This window comes from Furipterus horrens, unplaced genomic scaffold, assembly GCF_987537825.1.
Source record: "Furipterus horrens unplaced genomic scaffold, mFurHor1.1.pri manual_scaffold_12, whole genome shotgun sequence".
In the NCBI taxonomy this organism is placed as follows: domain Eukaryota; kingdom Metazoa; phylum Chordata; class Mammalia; order Chiroptera; family Furipteridae; genus Furipterus; species Furipterus horrens.
This window is the reverse complement of record NW_028327182.1, coordinates 56,018,116-56,036,037: the sequence shown is the minus strand read 5'-3', so window position 1 is coordinate 56,036,037 and position 17,922 is coordinate 56,018,116. Positions and strand designations below refer to the sequence as shown.

The 17,922-nt window shown below is 36.7% G+C and overlaps 2 protein-coding genes across 3 annotated transcripts in view; one reads left to right on the top strand and one right to left on the bottom strand.

Annotated features, from left to right (window-relative positions):
* The window catches only part of UBAC2 (UBA domain containing 2), a 243,675-nt gene that overhangs the window by 112,836 nt on the left and 112,917 nt on the right, over positions 1-17,922 (bottom strand). The gene's annotated exons all lie outside the window — the stretch shown is intronic.
* On the top strand, positions 820-16,546 carry GPR183 (G protein-coupled receptor 183). The gene is made up of 2 exons (XM_090258509.1): positions 820-950; positions 14,654-16,546. The coding sequence occupies exon 2, from the start codon at positions 14,673-14,675 to the stop codon at positions 15,756-15,758; it is 1,086 nt and encodes a 361-aa protein (XP_090114635.1). The 5' UTR covers positions 820-950; positions 14,654-14,672; the 3' UTR covers positions 15,759-16,546.

Here is a 17,922-nt window from a genome sequence, read left to right as displayed (position 1 = left end):
CAAAGACCTAGGAACTAGATCCCTAACCATCCCAGGTATGCTCTAAGTCATCTATGCCCTTTGTGAAGCGCAGCACCCAGAGCTGACTGGGAATGGTGAGATTGGTCCTGGATAAGTGTAAATATCACCTCATTTGTTTTGAGTACTATATTTCTATTAATTTAGCCTACAAGTAAATGCATTTTGATAGCCATGTTACATTGTTGATTTAAAAGGTCAACTAGAACTAAAGTGAACAGCATGGGTCTCCCTCATGCTATATACAAGAGGCTCAATTTAAGCTGCAAAATGCCCCCTTCAACTTTTCCCGTGTCATTCATGTGTCCATACAGTCACTGATGGAGTCAAGTTAGCCTCCTGCCTAAAAACATCAATTAATCCCTGTATATATGCAAAAGAACATCTTTCTCCCACTCACCACAGAAACTTTTGTTTCTTTCTCATAAGTTGTTGAACCAACTGCCCTCTGTATCAGTTTCTAGGTAGACAAAACTGTCAAAGTTGACATTTTTTTCCCTTAAAACACTTAAAAACTTAAAAACTCTCTTATAGTTTAAATACAATATTATCAGTAACTATGATTCATTTTTTTCTAGTTAAAGTCTACTACTTCAGTCTCTTTCACATATTTTTTTAAGAATTAAATTTTTATAGAAAAATTTATAAAGTTTCATAAATATCAGCAATCCATAAATTCCAAGGGGTTTTTGGATAACTTCAAAAAAAATCATTAACAAAAATTTCACTTCCTTTTTTTTTTTTTAAGTATACATGCGTACAGGAGGCTAACTGCTCGTTTACTATGCTCAGTCACAGGGTGTCAGAAAAAGTCACCACCATAAAAGGATGTTTGCATAATCTCTCTTAGAACAACATGCCAAGGTTAACCTACTTCAATTTGGTCAAATCCTGACTACTACTACACAGAGGCCTGAACAAGTCACCGAGAGGTAAGTACTAGATAGTTTACTTTTTCAACAGTCTTAAGTTAAGAAAAACTTTGAAAGTCTACTTACGGTATAAGGTAAAGGGAAAGAACTATTCAATAACAAGCTAAACATTTCGAGCAAACATTATATTATTAATAAAGTTTAGACTCTCTAGCAACTGGCAATTCTAACCAGCTAGTATTAAGCTAGGTGAATGCAACATATCATGCCAGAAACATCTTTGCCAAAAAATAGGCTTACTTTGCATTTCTGTGTGAACTCACAATTACAAAGAAAACAGTATCAAGTACATATTGGCAAATGATTTCAATACTTCAGGACAATTTAATATGAAGGGAAAGGAACAAAGTTATTTTAAGATGAGGTATCCCTATACTTAAATGTATTGTATGTATAACAAGTTATTCAGCATGATTTAAAGAAGGTGTATCATTTTGCTATTTGACCACACACCTATGTACAAAAAGTCTTTTCTATACTTCTATTATTTCTATACTTTTTAAAATACAGCTTTTCATTTAAACTGATGCTTTTAGTTTATAAAAACATTTTTCCAAATTATCCTCTTATCAGTGACAGCCTGGGCCTTACTGTTTCTCAGCCAACCTAAGTATTTCAACTCTAAATATAAAATATTAACCTGATAAGTAAAAAGAAAAAAAAATGTATCTGTTGTTTGCTTTATATTCCTTTGATGATCAGTAAGGCTAAGCATGTCTCCACATTTTTTTTGAACTTCTATGTGCCTAAAAATAATTTACAAAACAATGAATTATATGCAGTGTTTTGCCAATATTTATGTCTACGCTGGGAATGAAGGTTACAGAAACTTTAGGCAAAATATAAGCTGTGAGGAAACTTCCTCTAAAGGAGGGTGTGGTTTTGAGTTTCGGGGTAGGGTGCTGTGTACAATGTAGTATAGTAGTTAAGAGCCTGAGCTCCAGAGTCAGGCTCAAACCTGGGCTGTGTGGCCCTTGGCAACTTACCTAATATCTCTGGCATCAGTTGCTTCATTTGTAAAATGGGGAGTGATAATACTGCTAAGTCCCTATAACAATACTTATTGTACTAACTCCTAGAAAATTGTCTGCTATCACTATTCTCCCCTCCCTCTGTCCATTGAACTGCCAAAGGATGAATCCAACAGGTGAAGTTTCCTCACCCTATCATTTCTGTGAGAATTATTTTTGAACTTATTGTCAGATCTTTATAGAATATTTTACATAAAGACTGAGTCTATGTTTGATTATAAACTGACTGTGTTTACTGTCTGGACTGCATTTGCTAGTATTGTTTCAGTGCATGTTTTCTCTTTGGGGTTTAATTATACTTTTTGGACACAATAATGCAAAGAACACACCACTCTACAAAGGATCCTCACTCACACACTAACTTACCAAGTGGTGGTAGTTCCTTTTATAAATTACTTTCAACTGACTTCCGAGAACTTACAGTAATATGGTAACATGACCAGCCATTTAATGGAATAAATATTAACTCAGGTCACTATATGACTTGCATTCATTTATGTATCCGTGAGCATTTACTAGATATCTATTATAGGACAATAGTGAAACACTCTATGGGATAAAAATGTTGTATAAAATAAAGCCATTGTCCTTAAGAAGTCTGTATTTAAAAAGAGTTTATCAGCCATTAAAGGAGTTTACAATGATACTTTCTCCCTGCTATGGTTAAGGGTATGCTGCAGTTGTTCAAAGGCCCTAGGGTGTGGTATGTGCTAAGGATATGTAGTATCCTCCAGTCTGTATAGTTTCTCAGCTTCCCAAGAAATCTGCAAAATACAGGGCTTCAATATAAGATGAGATAATGCATGTGAAAATCCTGTGAAAACTGTAGAGTTAATAAAGATCCTTGTGGTGTCTTAAAAGCCCAAAGAAAATAATAAAAATATTTTGTTAAATATCTGTATGTACTAAAAAATAGTACTATAAAAATATATTAATAGCATAAAAGCTATCTTGGGTTTCCACCATTTTTTTTCCAATGGAAATTTCAGTCCAAATGGCTTTATAAAAATATTGTTAGAAATAGTAAGATCTAAAATCACTTATAAAACCTTTACTTACTTTAAAATAGGGTACAAATTAATGAATTCCTTTATTTAATCAATTTATTTCCCTTTCCTCACCCTCCAGTCTCCCTAGCCTTCCTCTGCTCTCTCATGCAGAGAGGAATAAGTTGGTGTGTGTTCAAGTTTTGAGATGTCTTCCTATTTTACTTGTTTTCTACTAATAATATCAGATTATGCTAGAAATAGAAGCTAGGAAGAAAAAGTATTGCACTGAACATGGAGCTAGACTGCTTGGATTGAATCCTGAGACTTAATAACTATACCTTCAGACTTAATAACTATACCTTCAGGCAAGTCACAAAAATTTCATCACTTAAATTGATTTGTGAAAGTTATGTGAGGACTCATGTGAATATATGTAGAGGGCCCAGGGGAGAGCCTGGAACAGTCTGTGCTTAATAATACTGGTTACTACTATTAATCAAAAGCTTCCTATAGTCTAATAAAGAACCTTTGCTTGAGGATCAAGAAAGCTGGGATTTTGCTATTCATTCATGAGTCAGCTGGAGATACACAAAATTAACAATACAGTCCCCACTCACAGGACTTCACTGAATAGCGGGAAACAGAAATAAAAAACAAACCCAACAACAAAAATTAACAATACTAATGGTATTACAAAGCATAGTGCCCTAGCAAGGGTGCCTCACACTGCCTTTCTGTGGGTGTTGGCGAGTAAGCAAGAGAGAATAAAATCAGAGAAGCTTCCAGGAGCAGCTAATTTTGAACTAAGCCTTGAAGGAAAAGTAGGAGCTAAAAATACATGACAGGAGAGGAGGCATCAAGACAGAAGAAAGAGCACCAGAAAGGCACAGAGTTGTGAGAGAACACAGGGCATCAAAAGATTGCAAGTAATTTAGTATGGCTGGAGCCAGGACATTTTAAGAGGGGAGATGGCCAGAGATCTTGCTGAAGAGGGAAGCAGAGCCCAATCATGAAGGAAAGAGTGTGTCACAATAGGGAGCTTTCAGTTTGCTTGGGGTACAAGGCAAGCACAATGCAAGAACTACTTACTGTAGTGGCTCCAGAGAGAAGTGAGGGTAGCCTGAAGGCAGGCAGAGGTGTTGGAAGTAGAACACAAAGAGGCAGAGGACAGACATAAATGCAAGGTGCAGAGGGAGAGGCTGGGTGCAGTGGAAAGTCAGAAGGCTGAAGACAGAAGAAATGTTAACTGACCAGAGGTAGGAGGTGAGGCAGGACACAGAGTCCTGTCTGCCTTCATGATCCCTGACTTGGCACCTGTACTGAGGGAAGACTGCGAACAAATGACCTAATTCTGTTTATCCATAAAATAAGGATATCTAATGTTTCTAATTTCTATTAGATAACAGAGACAAAACACAAAACTCCCTAGACCTTTAAGGAGAAAAGAAACCTATTATTTCTAGAAACATTTTGAACTCAGAGGATAAAAATACAGACTCACACATTAATTATAAAAAGCCTTTTTATATCATGTTATTAGTTATCCTGCATATAGGTCAAAGCACGCCACAAGGAAATACAGTATTTGTCTTCCTTACACTGAAATGAGTATTATGGTGGGATTTCTTTCTCTTACAGTTCCTAAACATTATGTCATAGACTTCAAGTCTTTAGTGTTATGACCTCTTTTTTCTTCATCTTTGACAACTTTCATAGCACCCTAGTCAGTACTAAAGTTACCAAAAGCCACACAAAGAATAAATAATCAGTGAAAGGTGAAAGAAAAATAGCTGGACTACGCAGAACCCTCAATGTGCAGGTTGGTGTTTTACCAAATAATTCACATTTCAGGCACCTTTCACTTTCTCATCAGTTTCAATGTACATCTTTACAGAAGCTGGAGTTGGTCTTCACTGAGTGTCCAATGAGTTCGGGACCCTATAGAGGCACAAAAAAACTGCAGAGTGGCCAACGCCAGTTTTTATGTCTTGAAAAAGCTTCCCATGCATTGTCCTATAAAATGACTCTCTGCAGACCTACTGCGAGGTAGTCAGAACCAGATTATGCCATGGAGTGGCTGCAGGGTCACATTTGCAAAATCCAGAGAAAGTGAGCTCCCCAGGGAAGCAGGAAAGCAAGATCCCCTCAGACAGACTGACCAGGGACAATCGTACCCTGTATATAAACACTGGCATGTGTGAGGTTCCATTCTAAGAAAATATAGGCGGCTGTCGATGTGTCACCTTTCTGGACAAAATTCCCTATATTCTTCCAAAAAATAAATCTTGGACACTGTCTTAGCTATTAATTTAGGACTCAAAGCTGGTTAGAAAAAAAAATCATCTAATAGTGTAGAAAGATTTATTTTACTAGGTTAACAGGGGTCTTTACTATGAAAACACATTGAAATTGACTATCTAACTTTGCCAATGAAGTGACTGGTAAGAGGCCGTGCCTGTGCTGGCCACAGCCTGTCTGTGCCTCGGGTTTCTTCCCCACAATCAGGAATTAATGTTTCCCACCTGCCTATTTTACAGGTAAATGGTACCACCATCCACTTAGGTGATAGTCAGTTAACTAAAAAGATGACTTTAAAAATCATTGGTTGAGTGCTAGACCCCAGCTTGCGTGACACTGGACCAAACTCCAATGTCCCTGTTAGCTCAGCTTCAAGAACAAGGACACTCTTTCAAGTAATTGACATATACTTAGAAAACTAGGTAGCTGGGGGGAAAAAAGAAAAGCAATGATTTCTTTCTTCCTTGAAGTATGTTTGTCCTCAAGGGCACTCAACAGCCTCAGCTTGTGCTGCTGATACATCTGTGCTGGTCTATTTGCTCAGTAAACAGAATCCTTGTTATTCCAATTAACCCCCAGCCTTTGTCTGCAATGGCACCCCCTCTTCTCAGTGATCTGATCATTCCTTACTCTAGAAAATTTCCCTGAATCTTATCTCTAAAATAGCCAAAGGATTCTTTACAACAGAAATCAGAGAAAGAATTGGATCAAACACTCATCATTTAACAATATTCAAATATAATTCATATATACTATATATGTCCACATTTCTGTGGCTCTTAGGGTTGTTTTTCAAAGTGTGCTCCTAAACTTCCTCTTTGGTACATGCCACTGTGGACACTGAGTCAGATCATCTTGACATGGTCTTAAGCAGACTTTATCTTACAGAGAAGTCACTTCCTATTAATTATCACCTCAGCATGACTTGACATATTCAATTCATTGCTAAGGCCTGAATTTAAACAAATTCACTAGAAGTTTAACTATTTTTCATTTAAGCTCAATAATTATTAAGGGAATAAATATTGGAGATAAGACTTTTCAGGAATCTTAAAGCAAAAATGAAAAGCTGGCATTCTAGCACTTGATAAATCTTTTTATCTAGTTAAGGGTTATTCAGTTTCTGCCACAAGTAAAAGCTAAGAAAATAATTCCCAAGGAAGTAAATTGGGATTGCAGAAGGTTTATATATATATATATATATACCCTGTGAAAAATTACAAAAAGTCTCCAACTTTGTGTCCAGAATAAATATTTCCAGAGTATAAATTACAGGAGAGCTTGGACAATTTTCTTAACTACTAATAAATGAATTTAAGGGTGCCTTTTACTTTTTTCCTTTCTATGGCTAGAAAAAACTTGTCAGTAAATGTCAACATGTCCGGTTATGCAAAAATGAGATGATAGTGTCTTAAGAAACATTAGCTACTCTGTTAGTAATGAAATCAATTTTAGAGAAAAACATACACAAGTCTACTTATAAAAACATAAGTAAAAATACTTTGGAGGATATTTCACTGTGGAATAACTTGTTGTTTTATGAATGTTAAGATAACAATAAATTTGAAAGGATTAATACTGCATTACACAGATAACACTGAAATAGCCTCCTTTACTTATTAACAAAAATGGTAAAGAGAACTGGCATAGATGTTTGCCAGAGTAGCTGCCAGGTAGTTCAACCTCAGGAGGTGGTCCTCTGGTGGAACCTGAATAAGGACTCACATTTCATGCAGCTCAGTTACTATTTGTGCCTTCAGGGCAAAGGCTGCAGTCCTTGTTATGTCCCTCAGGGTGTGAGGAATTAATGATAGCTTAGGAACCACGTACTTTTTTTCATTAGAAAGCATTATGAGGTAAGTGTAATTTTCATACATACAAGTATTCTATAGAAAAAATATTTAGAACACTTCTTTGTGCGTTTCTCTATGCAATAAAATAAGCCATAGTACTTTCGAGAACTCAGTATATCAATCCTAAATAACATGTCAGAGGCTGTTGTCTAATTATAAAAACATGAAATACTTAAAATACGTGAATATTCATCCCTGACTGGTGTGGCTCAGTAGGTTGGGCATAATCCTGTAAAGCAAAAGGTAGCCAGTTCAACTCCCAGTTGGAGCACATGACAGGGTTTTGATTTGGTCCCAGGTCTGGGCATGTAGGATAGGCAATCAATGTTTCTCTCTCACATCTATGTTTCTCTTTTTCTCTTTCTCCATCCCTTTCCCTCTCTCAAATAAATAAATTCATGAATAAATATTTAAAAATACATATTCAAAAGTAAATAAATTAGAGAAACAGAAGGACATTAGTTATGATTAAAAGAGGAATTTGCAATCCAAAGGTTGATAAAGGAGCACTGTAGTGAAAAAACAAGCAGAACCCTAGTATGTGTGAGAAGAAACCACAGCAGTGAATATTGAGATAACACCTCACACAGATAATAGCCCATTCTGAATATCATACATTGAGCTTTTAGTTTTAGGCCCTTGGATATTAAAAGATATCATTTCTGTCTTTCCAGGACCTAGCATATGGAGGCACTGAAAATAATTATTGGTGAATAAAAGAATGAAGTAAATGGTCATGGTTCAGGAAAGTAAACCTGAATTCTAAGGTGATTAAAGGAAGATATAAAATAGTATCTCTGAGAAAAGATGGTAATAAATTGGGATTGACTGATATAAGAATGGAATAATAACAGTCAAATACATGAAAGGATTTTTTTGTCAATTTGGAAAATATGAAATTGACTAAAACTGTAGCATTAATAATATAGATAGATATTATTAAGAACTAAAGGAATATACTGAGGTTGTTGACTAACAGAATCAACCTTTGGCAGATTACTAAGTATCCAAATGAACGTATATCAAAACTGCCTAGTTTCTTCTTTAGGTAAGTAAGATCATTTCTGAGCCATGGCATTTACATGACCAAATTGTGCAAGTGCCTTTCTTTGACTGAAACAGGACTAGGGGGCATAAGGTAGTAAAAGGTCCCTCAACAGTTTTTTCTTCTGGGTTCTATAAAGTGGTGTCCACAGGTCACCACTGTAGGCCATGTGGTTTCCTATTTGAGAAGGCGCCTCAGGTGTCCTTAGAAAGAATCAGTCACCTGCTCTGGAGAAGGTGTGCCCAGGCTATTTAAATAGCATGAAAGCCTAGGCCACTTGTAAAACACAAACTCTCAGTATTTCAAGGGCAGTATGAACTAGCTACCTCTGCCAAGGATTGGAAAGAGTAGGAGATTTGAAGCCAGGTGATCAGAGAGAAGGATCCAGCATGATCTTAAAATTCTCTAACACTCAGTTTCCTCACATGGAAAGTAGGTTGGTGACAGCAATACTTAGCTTGCAGGGTTGTTATGAGGCTTCTTCGAGACATGACTTAAAGGTAGGCACCTAGTAAAAACTAATGCATTGAGTTGAATTAAAACTTTTCTTCGGATTAAAAATTACATTTACCCATTTCACAGTCCATTCATGTTAAAAATTTAGACTATATTGATAAAAAAAAGTTGCTTGTACAAAATTATATGTTGGTATATTATCCATGCAGGTGTGTGTATGTGTGTGTACAGTTGCTTTTCCTACCCTGAAAGTGGTATGCTATGTAATATTCCCTTACTTAATATTATTCCACATCAAGAAATAGGTAACTACAATACTTTGCCATATTCAGTGGCTGCATAGTAGTCCACTGTATGGCTTATACCATAGAATATTTAACCAACCCCCTAATGATGGACATTTATTTTGATTGCAAATTTTCACCTTAATATTTAACATGGTGTTAAACATGCTTTAACTTAAAAAGTTCTGAAACTACTGCCATTCCTGGCTCTACTGGATGCTATATTTCATTCAGGGAAGAGGTTGGACACATATTTATAATCTGGTAGGCAATGGCACATTCTTCTCTGATTCATACATTAGTGGTAACTTTCTTAATCTCTACAATAATAATTATTCACATGGAAGATTATCAGATGCCACAGTATATTTTTCCACATTATGTATTTTAAAGGCATTTTCCATGAAACTGCTTGGAAATACTTCTCAAAATAAAGAAGTTCTTGGTGTTGTTCCTAAGATGCAGCCTTTGCCTAGAATTTTCATCTCCCCCTGTCTAGTCTCAGTTCTTGAAAAGTTACTTCTCACATGAACTGAATAAAGTTTTTTTCCCACATTTATTCTACAATTGCAATTCCCATGATCTCCTTTTCAAAACCACTTCACTTTTTTGTACAAAATATAAAGTCCATGTTTATTGCTTTTTGTTTATTTTTTATTTCATTAATTTCTGCAATTATTTTTATTTGTGTTTTCCTTCTTTGGCCAAACTTAGTTCTTTACTAGCTTCTTAGACCATATATTTAACTTATGTATTCCAACCTTTTAAAAAATAAATGCACTCAAGGCTTTGCAACCATCTTCAATTAACTCTTTAGCCACATTCCTTAGTTTTGGCAGGAACCATTTTTGTCATTTAGTCCTAAGCACTTCAAAATTTGCGTTGTGATTTCTCGTCTAGGAAGCTCTTTTATTTCACCTTTAATTTTAAATGGTAACCTTGCTGGGTAGAGTAGGCTTGGTTGCATGTCCTTGCTTTCTATTACTTTGTATACATTATGCCACTTCCTTTTGGCCTGAAGTGTTTCTGTGGAGAAATCAGCTGACAGTCTTATGAGAACTCCTTTGTAGGTAACTGTCTCTTACTGCCTTTGTATCTCTTTGTCTTTCAACTTATGACATTTTAATTATGATGTGTCTTGGTGTGAGTCTTTTTGGGTTCATCTTGATTGGTACTCTATGCTTCCTGAACATTAGTGACTTCATCCTTCACCAGGTTAGGGAAATTTTCTGCCATTATTTCTTCAAACAGGTTCTCTTTCCCTTGCTTACTCTCTCTACTGGTAACCCTATGATGCAGATGTTGTTACATTTCATGTTGTACCAAAGTTCCCTTTAAACTATCCTCATTCTCTTTATTTTTTTCCTTTTTGCTGCTCTGATTGGGTATTCTTCTACCTTGTCTTCCAAATTGTTGATATGATCCTCTGCTTCATCCAGCCTTTTTATTCCTTCCATTGTATTCTTGTCAGTTATGCTATTCTTTATTTCCAACTGGCCCTTTTTCATGGTTTCATGGTCTTCTTTCGTGCTGTTGTAGTACTCATTAAGTTCCTTAAGCATCCTGATAACCATTACTTTTATCTATATCTGATAAGTTGCTAGTCTCCATTTCATTTAGCTATTCTTGTTCTTTCATTTGGGGCCTATTTCTTTGTCTTCCCATTTTTATTGTCTCTTTGTGCTCGTTTCTATGTATTAGATAGATCTTCTATGACTCCCAGTCTTCATGGAGTGGCTTCATGTAGAAGGTGTCCTGTGGGACCCAGTGGTACAGTCTCTTTGACCTCCTGAGCTGGGTGCTCTAAGAATATCCCTTGTTTGGGTTTTGTGGCCCTCCTATTGTAAATGACTCTTCACTGCTGTTGGCCCACTTGTACAACACATGATCAACCCTCAGGCTGGCTGACTGTGAGATTACCACATGCAGCTTCTGTGTGTGTTTGTGCTGATGCAAAAAAAGGAAAAGAAGAAAAGGAAAAAGGAAAAAATATTATAATAATAAATATAAAAACATATAAATAAAAAATAAAATGAAAAAACCTAATAAAAGAAATTAAAACAAAAAATAAAAAACAGAATCTAAGCTAAAAGGAAAAACAAAAAAGAAAAAGCAAATAAAAAAATATGAAGAAAAAACAGAAAATGGAAAATAAAAATATATAGAAAAGAGAAGCAAAAATTTAAAAAGCAAAAAACTTAAAAAACAGCAGAAAATTGGAATTCTCTTCTGCATAGTGATCTTCCTTTGGATATACTATTTTTGAAGTTTTTTGGATCCGCTCCATTACTGCCTGGTGCTGGCCTCTTAGCGTATTTGTTCTGGGCTCCTAGGGAGGGACTCGGTTTAGGCCATTATCAGATGTGCTGTCCTGTCCATGCCTTGCCATCAGCAAACCACTTAAAGCTACCAGCAATCCACAGTTTGTGACTGCCTCTGCTGGACATGGCTGTGCCTAGGAAAGGCCAGGCTGCACTCCAAGGCTGGATTTTACCAGCACTAGGCCATGGGTGGGCCATTAAACCTCCCAGGCACCCTGAGTTCTGGCTCTGTCTGCCAGGCTTTAGGCTTATCACTGAGAGAGGCTGGAACAAATGGGTCGCTGGTGACAGAGAGGTGTTGTTCAGGCTTCAGGGAAGGTGGTGCCCCCCTACAGAGCCACTGAGCCTGTCCTGGATTTTGCCTTGACTTAGATGGGGCAGAGCCCCTAGTATTCAGGTGGGTAGGGCCTCTGGAGCCCACAGGTTAGGTCTGCTAGGAGCCTGAAGGGTATTTCTATGGGATCTCCTGTGAGAGGTGTAGCAACAATCAGGTTCACAGAAAAGTGGGGAGAATAACTCTTCCCTACAGCTAAACACTGATCTCCCCCAAGTCTGCCCAGCCTATACCTATGCTGCTGGCTTCTCTGATGAGGCAAGAGAAATTCCTAAGGGTGGGGTAACTGCCTTCCTCCAGGCTGTCCCCACTGGAAGGGGGTTGTTCCATCCAGAAAATATGTCTACTCCCAGTATCTGAGAATGACTCAGCACAGGATCCTGGTGGCTATACTCCTACATCTCTCTCCAGAGCCAAACATCCCAGACTCTTCTCAGGAAAATCCAGTCCAGACTACACTTCCTCCACTAGCCACCGGGTGACTGGCTGCAAATGCAATTTTGTGCATTGCCCCTTTAAGAGAGTGTCTGTGCTTCCAGAAGATTCTGCCTCTCGTTGGTGGATAGAACCCATTTGCCTGCTTTTTCCTGCAATGTTGTGTGGACATCTCTTCCGGGCTCTGGTGCGCTGGGCTGGGGAGCCTATGTTGGGGTTTAGGCTTTGTTCCCCTCATATCCCACAGCTGCCATGGGAGTGGGTCAGTCCCTTTCTCTAGTTTGCCCTTCCTACTAGTCTGGGCATGGCTTCTTTCACAGTTCCTTGGTTCTAAATCTACTCTTCAGCCAGTCTTCAGTTGGTCAGTCAGGGTAAATTTTTCTCCAATTTAGTTGAATTTACAGTTTGCTTCTGGGAGGAGGTGAATGCAAAATCTACCTGCTCTGCTGCCATCTTGAAGAACCCACATTGTGATTTCTTAATCCATGCATTCCTTAGAAATAAATATTTAAGATTACAAACTTATCCTTTATCTTTTTATTGTTGATTTAGTTTAGTTGCACTGTAGTCACAGAAAATGTGAGCTACCTGATTATTTTCTGAAAGTTCTGATATCTCTGATGACCTTATAACACAGTCAAATTTGTAAATAATGGTCATGTGCCTTCAACACAAATTCTGTTAGCTTTTAAGTATGTAGGTAAATCTAAGTCTTTAATCTATTTTTTTAACTGGCATATTCTAACAAAAGTGTTAAAATCTCCCATTATGGCTGTGGATTTGCCAATTTCTCCTTTAAATTCTGTCAAATTTTGTTGCTACATGGCACAATCTTGATTTTTACAGCCTTTGTAAACTATTCTTTTAACTTTTATAATGACATTCTTTATCCCTATTAATACTGAATGTGCCTTAAATTCTATTCTTTTCTGATGTTAATATTAATATTTAAGTTTTCCACAATTTGGGATTTGTCTGGTATCTGATCTCCCAAGCCTTTATTTTCAACCTTTCTAAATCACTTTGAGTTATATTTCTTCTAAGTAGCACAGAGCTGGATTTAAACTGATAGTCTCTGTCTTTCAATAGGTAAATCCAATCCATTTAAATTTGCTATGACACATTCCTACCCTCTTACTGTGTTTTCTATTTACCATCCTCATTCTATCCTTTTTCCTCATAATCTCATTTCCTGTCTTCTCTTGATTAATAAGGAGTTCTACTTCCATTTATTTCCCTTTTAGTTTAGGTTGTATTTCCATATTTTAATGATTAACCATCAACACTGCATGTAATGCATACCTATAACATTAGTGCAATCCTCACATAACCCTTGCTGTCTATTAGCATCACTCATTTAAGATTGTTAACACTAAATTAGCAGAGATCCAATTCATTTAACACAGCAGTCAGAGAAGCAGATTTGCAGTAGGTGCCTTAATATGGCTAGGGATCATCCTTTTCCTTTAACATATAGTACCATCCTCACTAGATAGGCTGAAAATTTCCCTAACTTTGGTAACTTTCAGATGAGATGTGTGCACATTGATAGTCCCATCAGAAAGTTATTTTTCATCTAAAAATAACTTCACAGAATGTATTGCTCTGCTCTTCTGTAGTTTTATCAAAGTTCAGCCTCATATGTTTTGAGTTTTATTTGTAGGAGTTTTCTACTTTTCAATTTAGGACTTGAAATTTCATCCTAACATTTTTTATAACAAGAAAAGAGTTGGGAATAATCCAAATGTTCATCAAGGGAATAGCTAAGCAAATTGTACTGTAGAATATCTATCAAATATCTACGTAAGATCTATACATGACATATATATATATATATATATATTACACTGATCCATGTACATGTTGACTAAGTAAAGCAGAACACAAAATACCACATGTGTAATGCTTTCTACTATGTGTGAACGAAAGAAGGTATGTATCACATGCATCAATGGGGGTACCTGAGGAATGATAGTTTAAAATTAATTTGCAAGTTTTTACTTGAACTAGCTTATTTTTTTTTCTCTTTTCTTTTTCTTCTTTTTGTCATTCTTCTCATGGTTCTAGTGGTAATCTTCATCATCATCTTTTTTTTTTTCTTTTAAGAAAACCTAACTTTCATTTCCTAACAAGGCCTGGGCTTGCTTCTCATACTTTTTAGGTAAACACAAATCAGATCACTGTGGTAAGTTCATATTTCACTACACACATGTGTGACTAATTTCATTTCCTGGCAGTGATACACGTATGGAAAAAAAAAGTCCAACTAAAATTCAAGTTAAAAGCAAAATTTTACACTTGTCTAAAATGTGGGATGCTTTACAGGATTTTATTCTTAATCAGACAGAGAGTCAAAAAAAGCAGGCCAAAATTCTGCTGAAAAAGCTAGTACATTCTCTTTTGTCACAAAAAGAAACATTTGTTCTATTTAGATGGTTCTAGTTCCTTTGTCAGGGTTTTGCCAAAATTGCCAAATTTTGAGAATAAAAACATGAATTGCATTTTGTTCTTCCTGTTACAATATATGTATTATATATTACATATCATAGATTTTTTAAAATTATGTAATTAAAAAAATTTAAATTAGATCTACAAAAGGTAGTTGATATTGATTTAAATCTGCTTTTAACTAGACTTAGCCTTCTTGTTTTTTCTAGAGACACGTGGACACTACTGATGGATATAAAAATGGACAACAATTTTACCACATCCTCTACAGTTCCTCAGGAAAGTGACTGTGATCTCTACGCACACCATGACACAGCCAAGATATTAATGCCTCTGCATTACAGCATTGTCTTCATAATTGGGCTTGTGGGAAACTTGTTAGCCTTGGTTGTTATTGTTCAAAATAGGAAGAAAATCAACTCTACTACCCTATATTCAACAAATCTGGTGATTTCTGATATACTTTTTACCACTGCATTGCCTACACGGATAGCCTACTATGCCCTTGGCTTTGACTGGAGAATCGGCGAGGCCTTGTGTAGGATAACTGCTCTCGTGTTTTACATCAATACATATGCAGGTGTGAACTTCATGACCTGCCTGAGCATAGACCGGTTCTTTGCTGTGGTGCACCCTCTGCGATACAACAAGATGAAAAGAATTGAACATGCAAAATGCATTTGCATATTTGTCTGGATTTTAGTATTTGCTCAAACACTTCCATTACTCATAAAATCTATGTCAAAGCAGGAGAATGAAAGGACTACATGCATGGAATATCCAAACTTTGAAGAAACAAAATCTCTTCCCTGGATTCTGCTTGGTGCATGTTTCATAGGGTACATGCTTCCACTCATGATTATTCTCATCTGCTATTCTCAAATCTGTTGCAAACTCTTTAAAACTGCCAAACAAAACCCACTAGCTGAGAAATCTGGTGTGAACAAAAAGGCTCTCAATACAATTATTTTTATAATTGTTGTGTTTATTCTCTGTTTCACACCTTACCATGTAGCAATTATTCAGCACATGCTTAAGAAGCTTCATTTTCCTAATCTACTGGAATGTAGCCAAAGACATTCATTCCAGATTTCTCTGCACTTCACAGTATGCCTGATGAACTTTAATTGCTGCATGGACCCTTTTATATATTTCTTTGCATGTAAAGGGTATAAAAGAAAGGTTATGAAGATGCTGAAACGTCAAGTCAGTGTATCAATTTCCAGTGCTGTGAAGTCAGCCCCTGAAGAAAACTCACGTGAAATGACAGAAACTCAAATAATGTTACATTCCAAGTCTTTAACTGGAAAATAAAAGAAATTAAATCTTGGTTTTATAGCAAAGTAAACTGTAGGATAAACTTTGCAGGACTTTTCTTATAAAGCAAAATGATTCTTCAACTTCCAATTAGAATTTTTAAATTCCTTTCATTGGACACTACTTCCCACCTCTAATGTAGAAGTCAACTGATAAATACATATTTTCTACATTCAAGATAATAATATAAAGCAAAGTTCTAATTTGTAAATGAAATATTATACCAAAAGGGAGACTTTTTTTAGAAACTCTCAGTATAAAAAGAAAGTTTTGTGTTAATGAAAAATTTCATCATTAACATTTCCTGCCAACAATTTCTCAAAAGAAAAGACTGTTAAGATTGTATATAGCCAGTATAAAAATGTTAATATTGTAATATATATTTTTTGATAATGTATTTCTTCAGGATTTCTTAGACTTTATTTCCTCAATAACATAAGCATTCTGTTTTGTTTTGTTCTGAGTCATAAAATTTTGTTTCAAAGAATTCTTTTGGAATAAAGAGCAGGATTCTACAAAATTGAGTATGTCCTTCAATGCTCACTGTCAGCTATCCACAAAAGTTACAAAGAGACTACAGTTTAGCAGTAGAAAGATTTGAAAAGCAACATTATAGTACATGATGATGGTGACAGAAGCAATGAAGGCACTGAGCTCTTTCTCCAAACAGCCAGCATAGTAAGGGCCACTGCTTAGGAATATAACAAGGGCTCTATGTGGAGGTACCCATGAGGAAGAGGGGCCACTGGCTGAATTCTCCTTGGGAATAAAGAAATATACAAATATACTTGGTTTTTCTTGAGTCTCTAGGGGTCATTTCTTTCCTTTCTATATACATGTTCATAGTACCCTGTACCTTTCAATGTTTTGGGTTACCAGAAAGGGTAGGAAGGATGAGCAGCACGTGGTATAGTTGCTGCTTGCCTAAAAAAGATAGAGAGTAAAATGCAAAATTATTAACTTAAGAGTTGCCAGGATTCTTTACAACATTATACATTTGGCTCCAATGAGTACCTCAGTATGAGTACTATGACATTTGCAAGTATAGTCACCCTGCCTGCCAGCTCAAATTTGTTTTAGTCAATCCCGAAATACACTAGTACAATATCTATGTTAGCAATGATACCAATTTTGATAATGGAACATAAAGAAATGAAATGCTGTATCATGAGTCATCCTTTAAATTTTTATTAGGCTTTATATTGTGGAAATATTTTCTTTTATATTCTTACTCATTTTCAACTTTTATCCTGTAACAGAATCATCTTAATGGTTGATTCAATGTCATTTACTGAGTTTGCCCTGGCTGGTTTAGCTCAGTGGATTGAGCGTCGGCCTGCGAGCTAAGTGTCGCTGGTTCGATCTTCCAGTCAGGGTACATCAGAGAAGGAAAACTCTGACTCCAAAAAACCTCCGCTGCCTTGCGGCATACCTCTTCAGGGGAAAGGCTAAGGGAGTAAACCCCGACAGAAAATCCGGAGCCGGAGTCCCTAAGGCGGTTTGACGTTGTAGTCAACACCGGCAACTCCTGCGGCGCACCTGAACCCAAGCTGTATCGACTCCGTCTTTCCCTTGGACCCTTCAGCTGCGAAGAGAGGGGGGGTCTGCTGCATGGGCAACAGCAGACCCTCCATATTACCCTGCCCAGGCTCTGTAGCTTCAGCGTCATCGCAAGATGTCGATTCAACACGGGAGGAGACAGATACCATGTCACTCCCGAGTCGGACTGCACAGCCATTCTTGGCGGTGCAGATAGACTCTGAAGAAGCTACACCATCGTCTCTCGAGACGGACGGCTGCCGACGATTTACTGAGTACTTTCAGATCTGTATTGCATTAACTTCACAAAAAGCTACCTGACCTTAAAGTAACTGACAAAAATAGGTACTGATCTTTGAAACACTTTATGGAGACAGGTGAGACCACATGGATATGAGTCAGAATCTTAGGGCCTTTGCTTCATCTATATACCTTCCCAAGTGAAGGAGAAGATAGGGCAAAACATTAAATTTCATTCATGCAGTTCAATTTTTAAGGGGTGGGGAGGAAATAGGGAGAGAAACATAAATTGGTTGCCTTTTGCAGATGCCTTTTGCAGATGGAACCCACAACCTAGGCATGTGCCCTGACCAGGAATCAAATCTAAGACCTTTCACTTTGT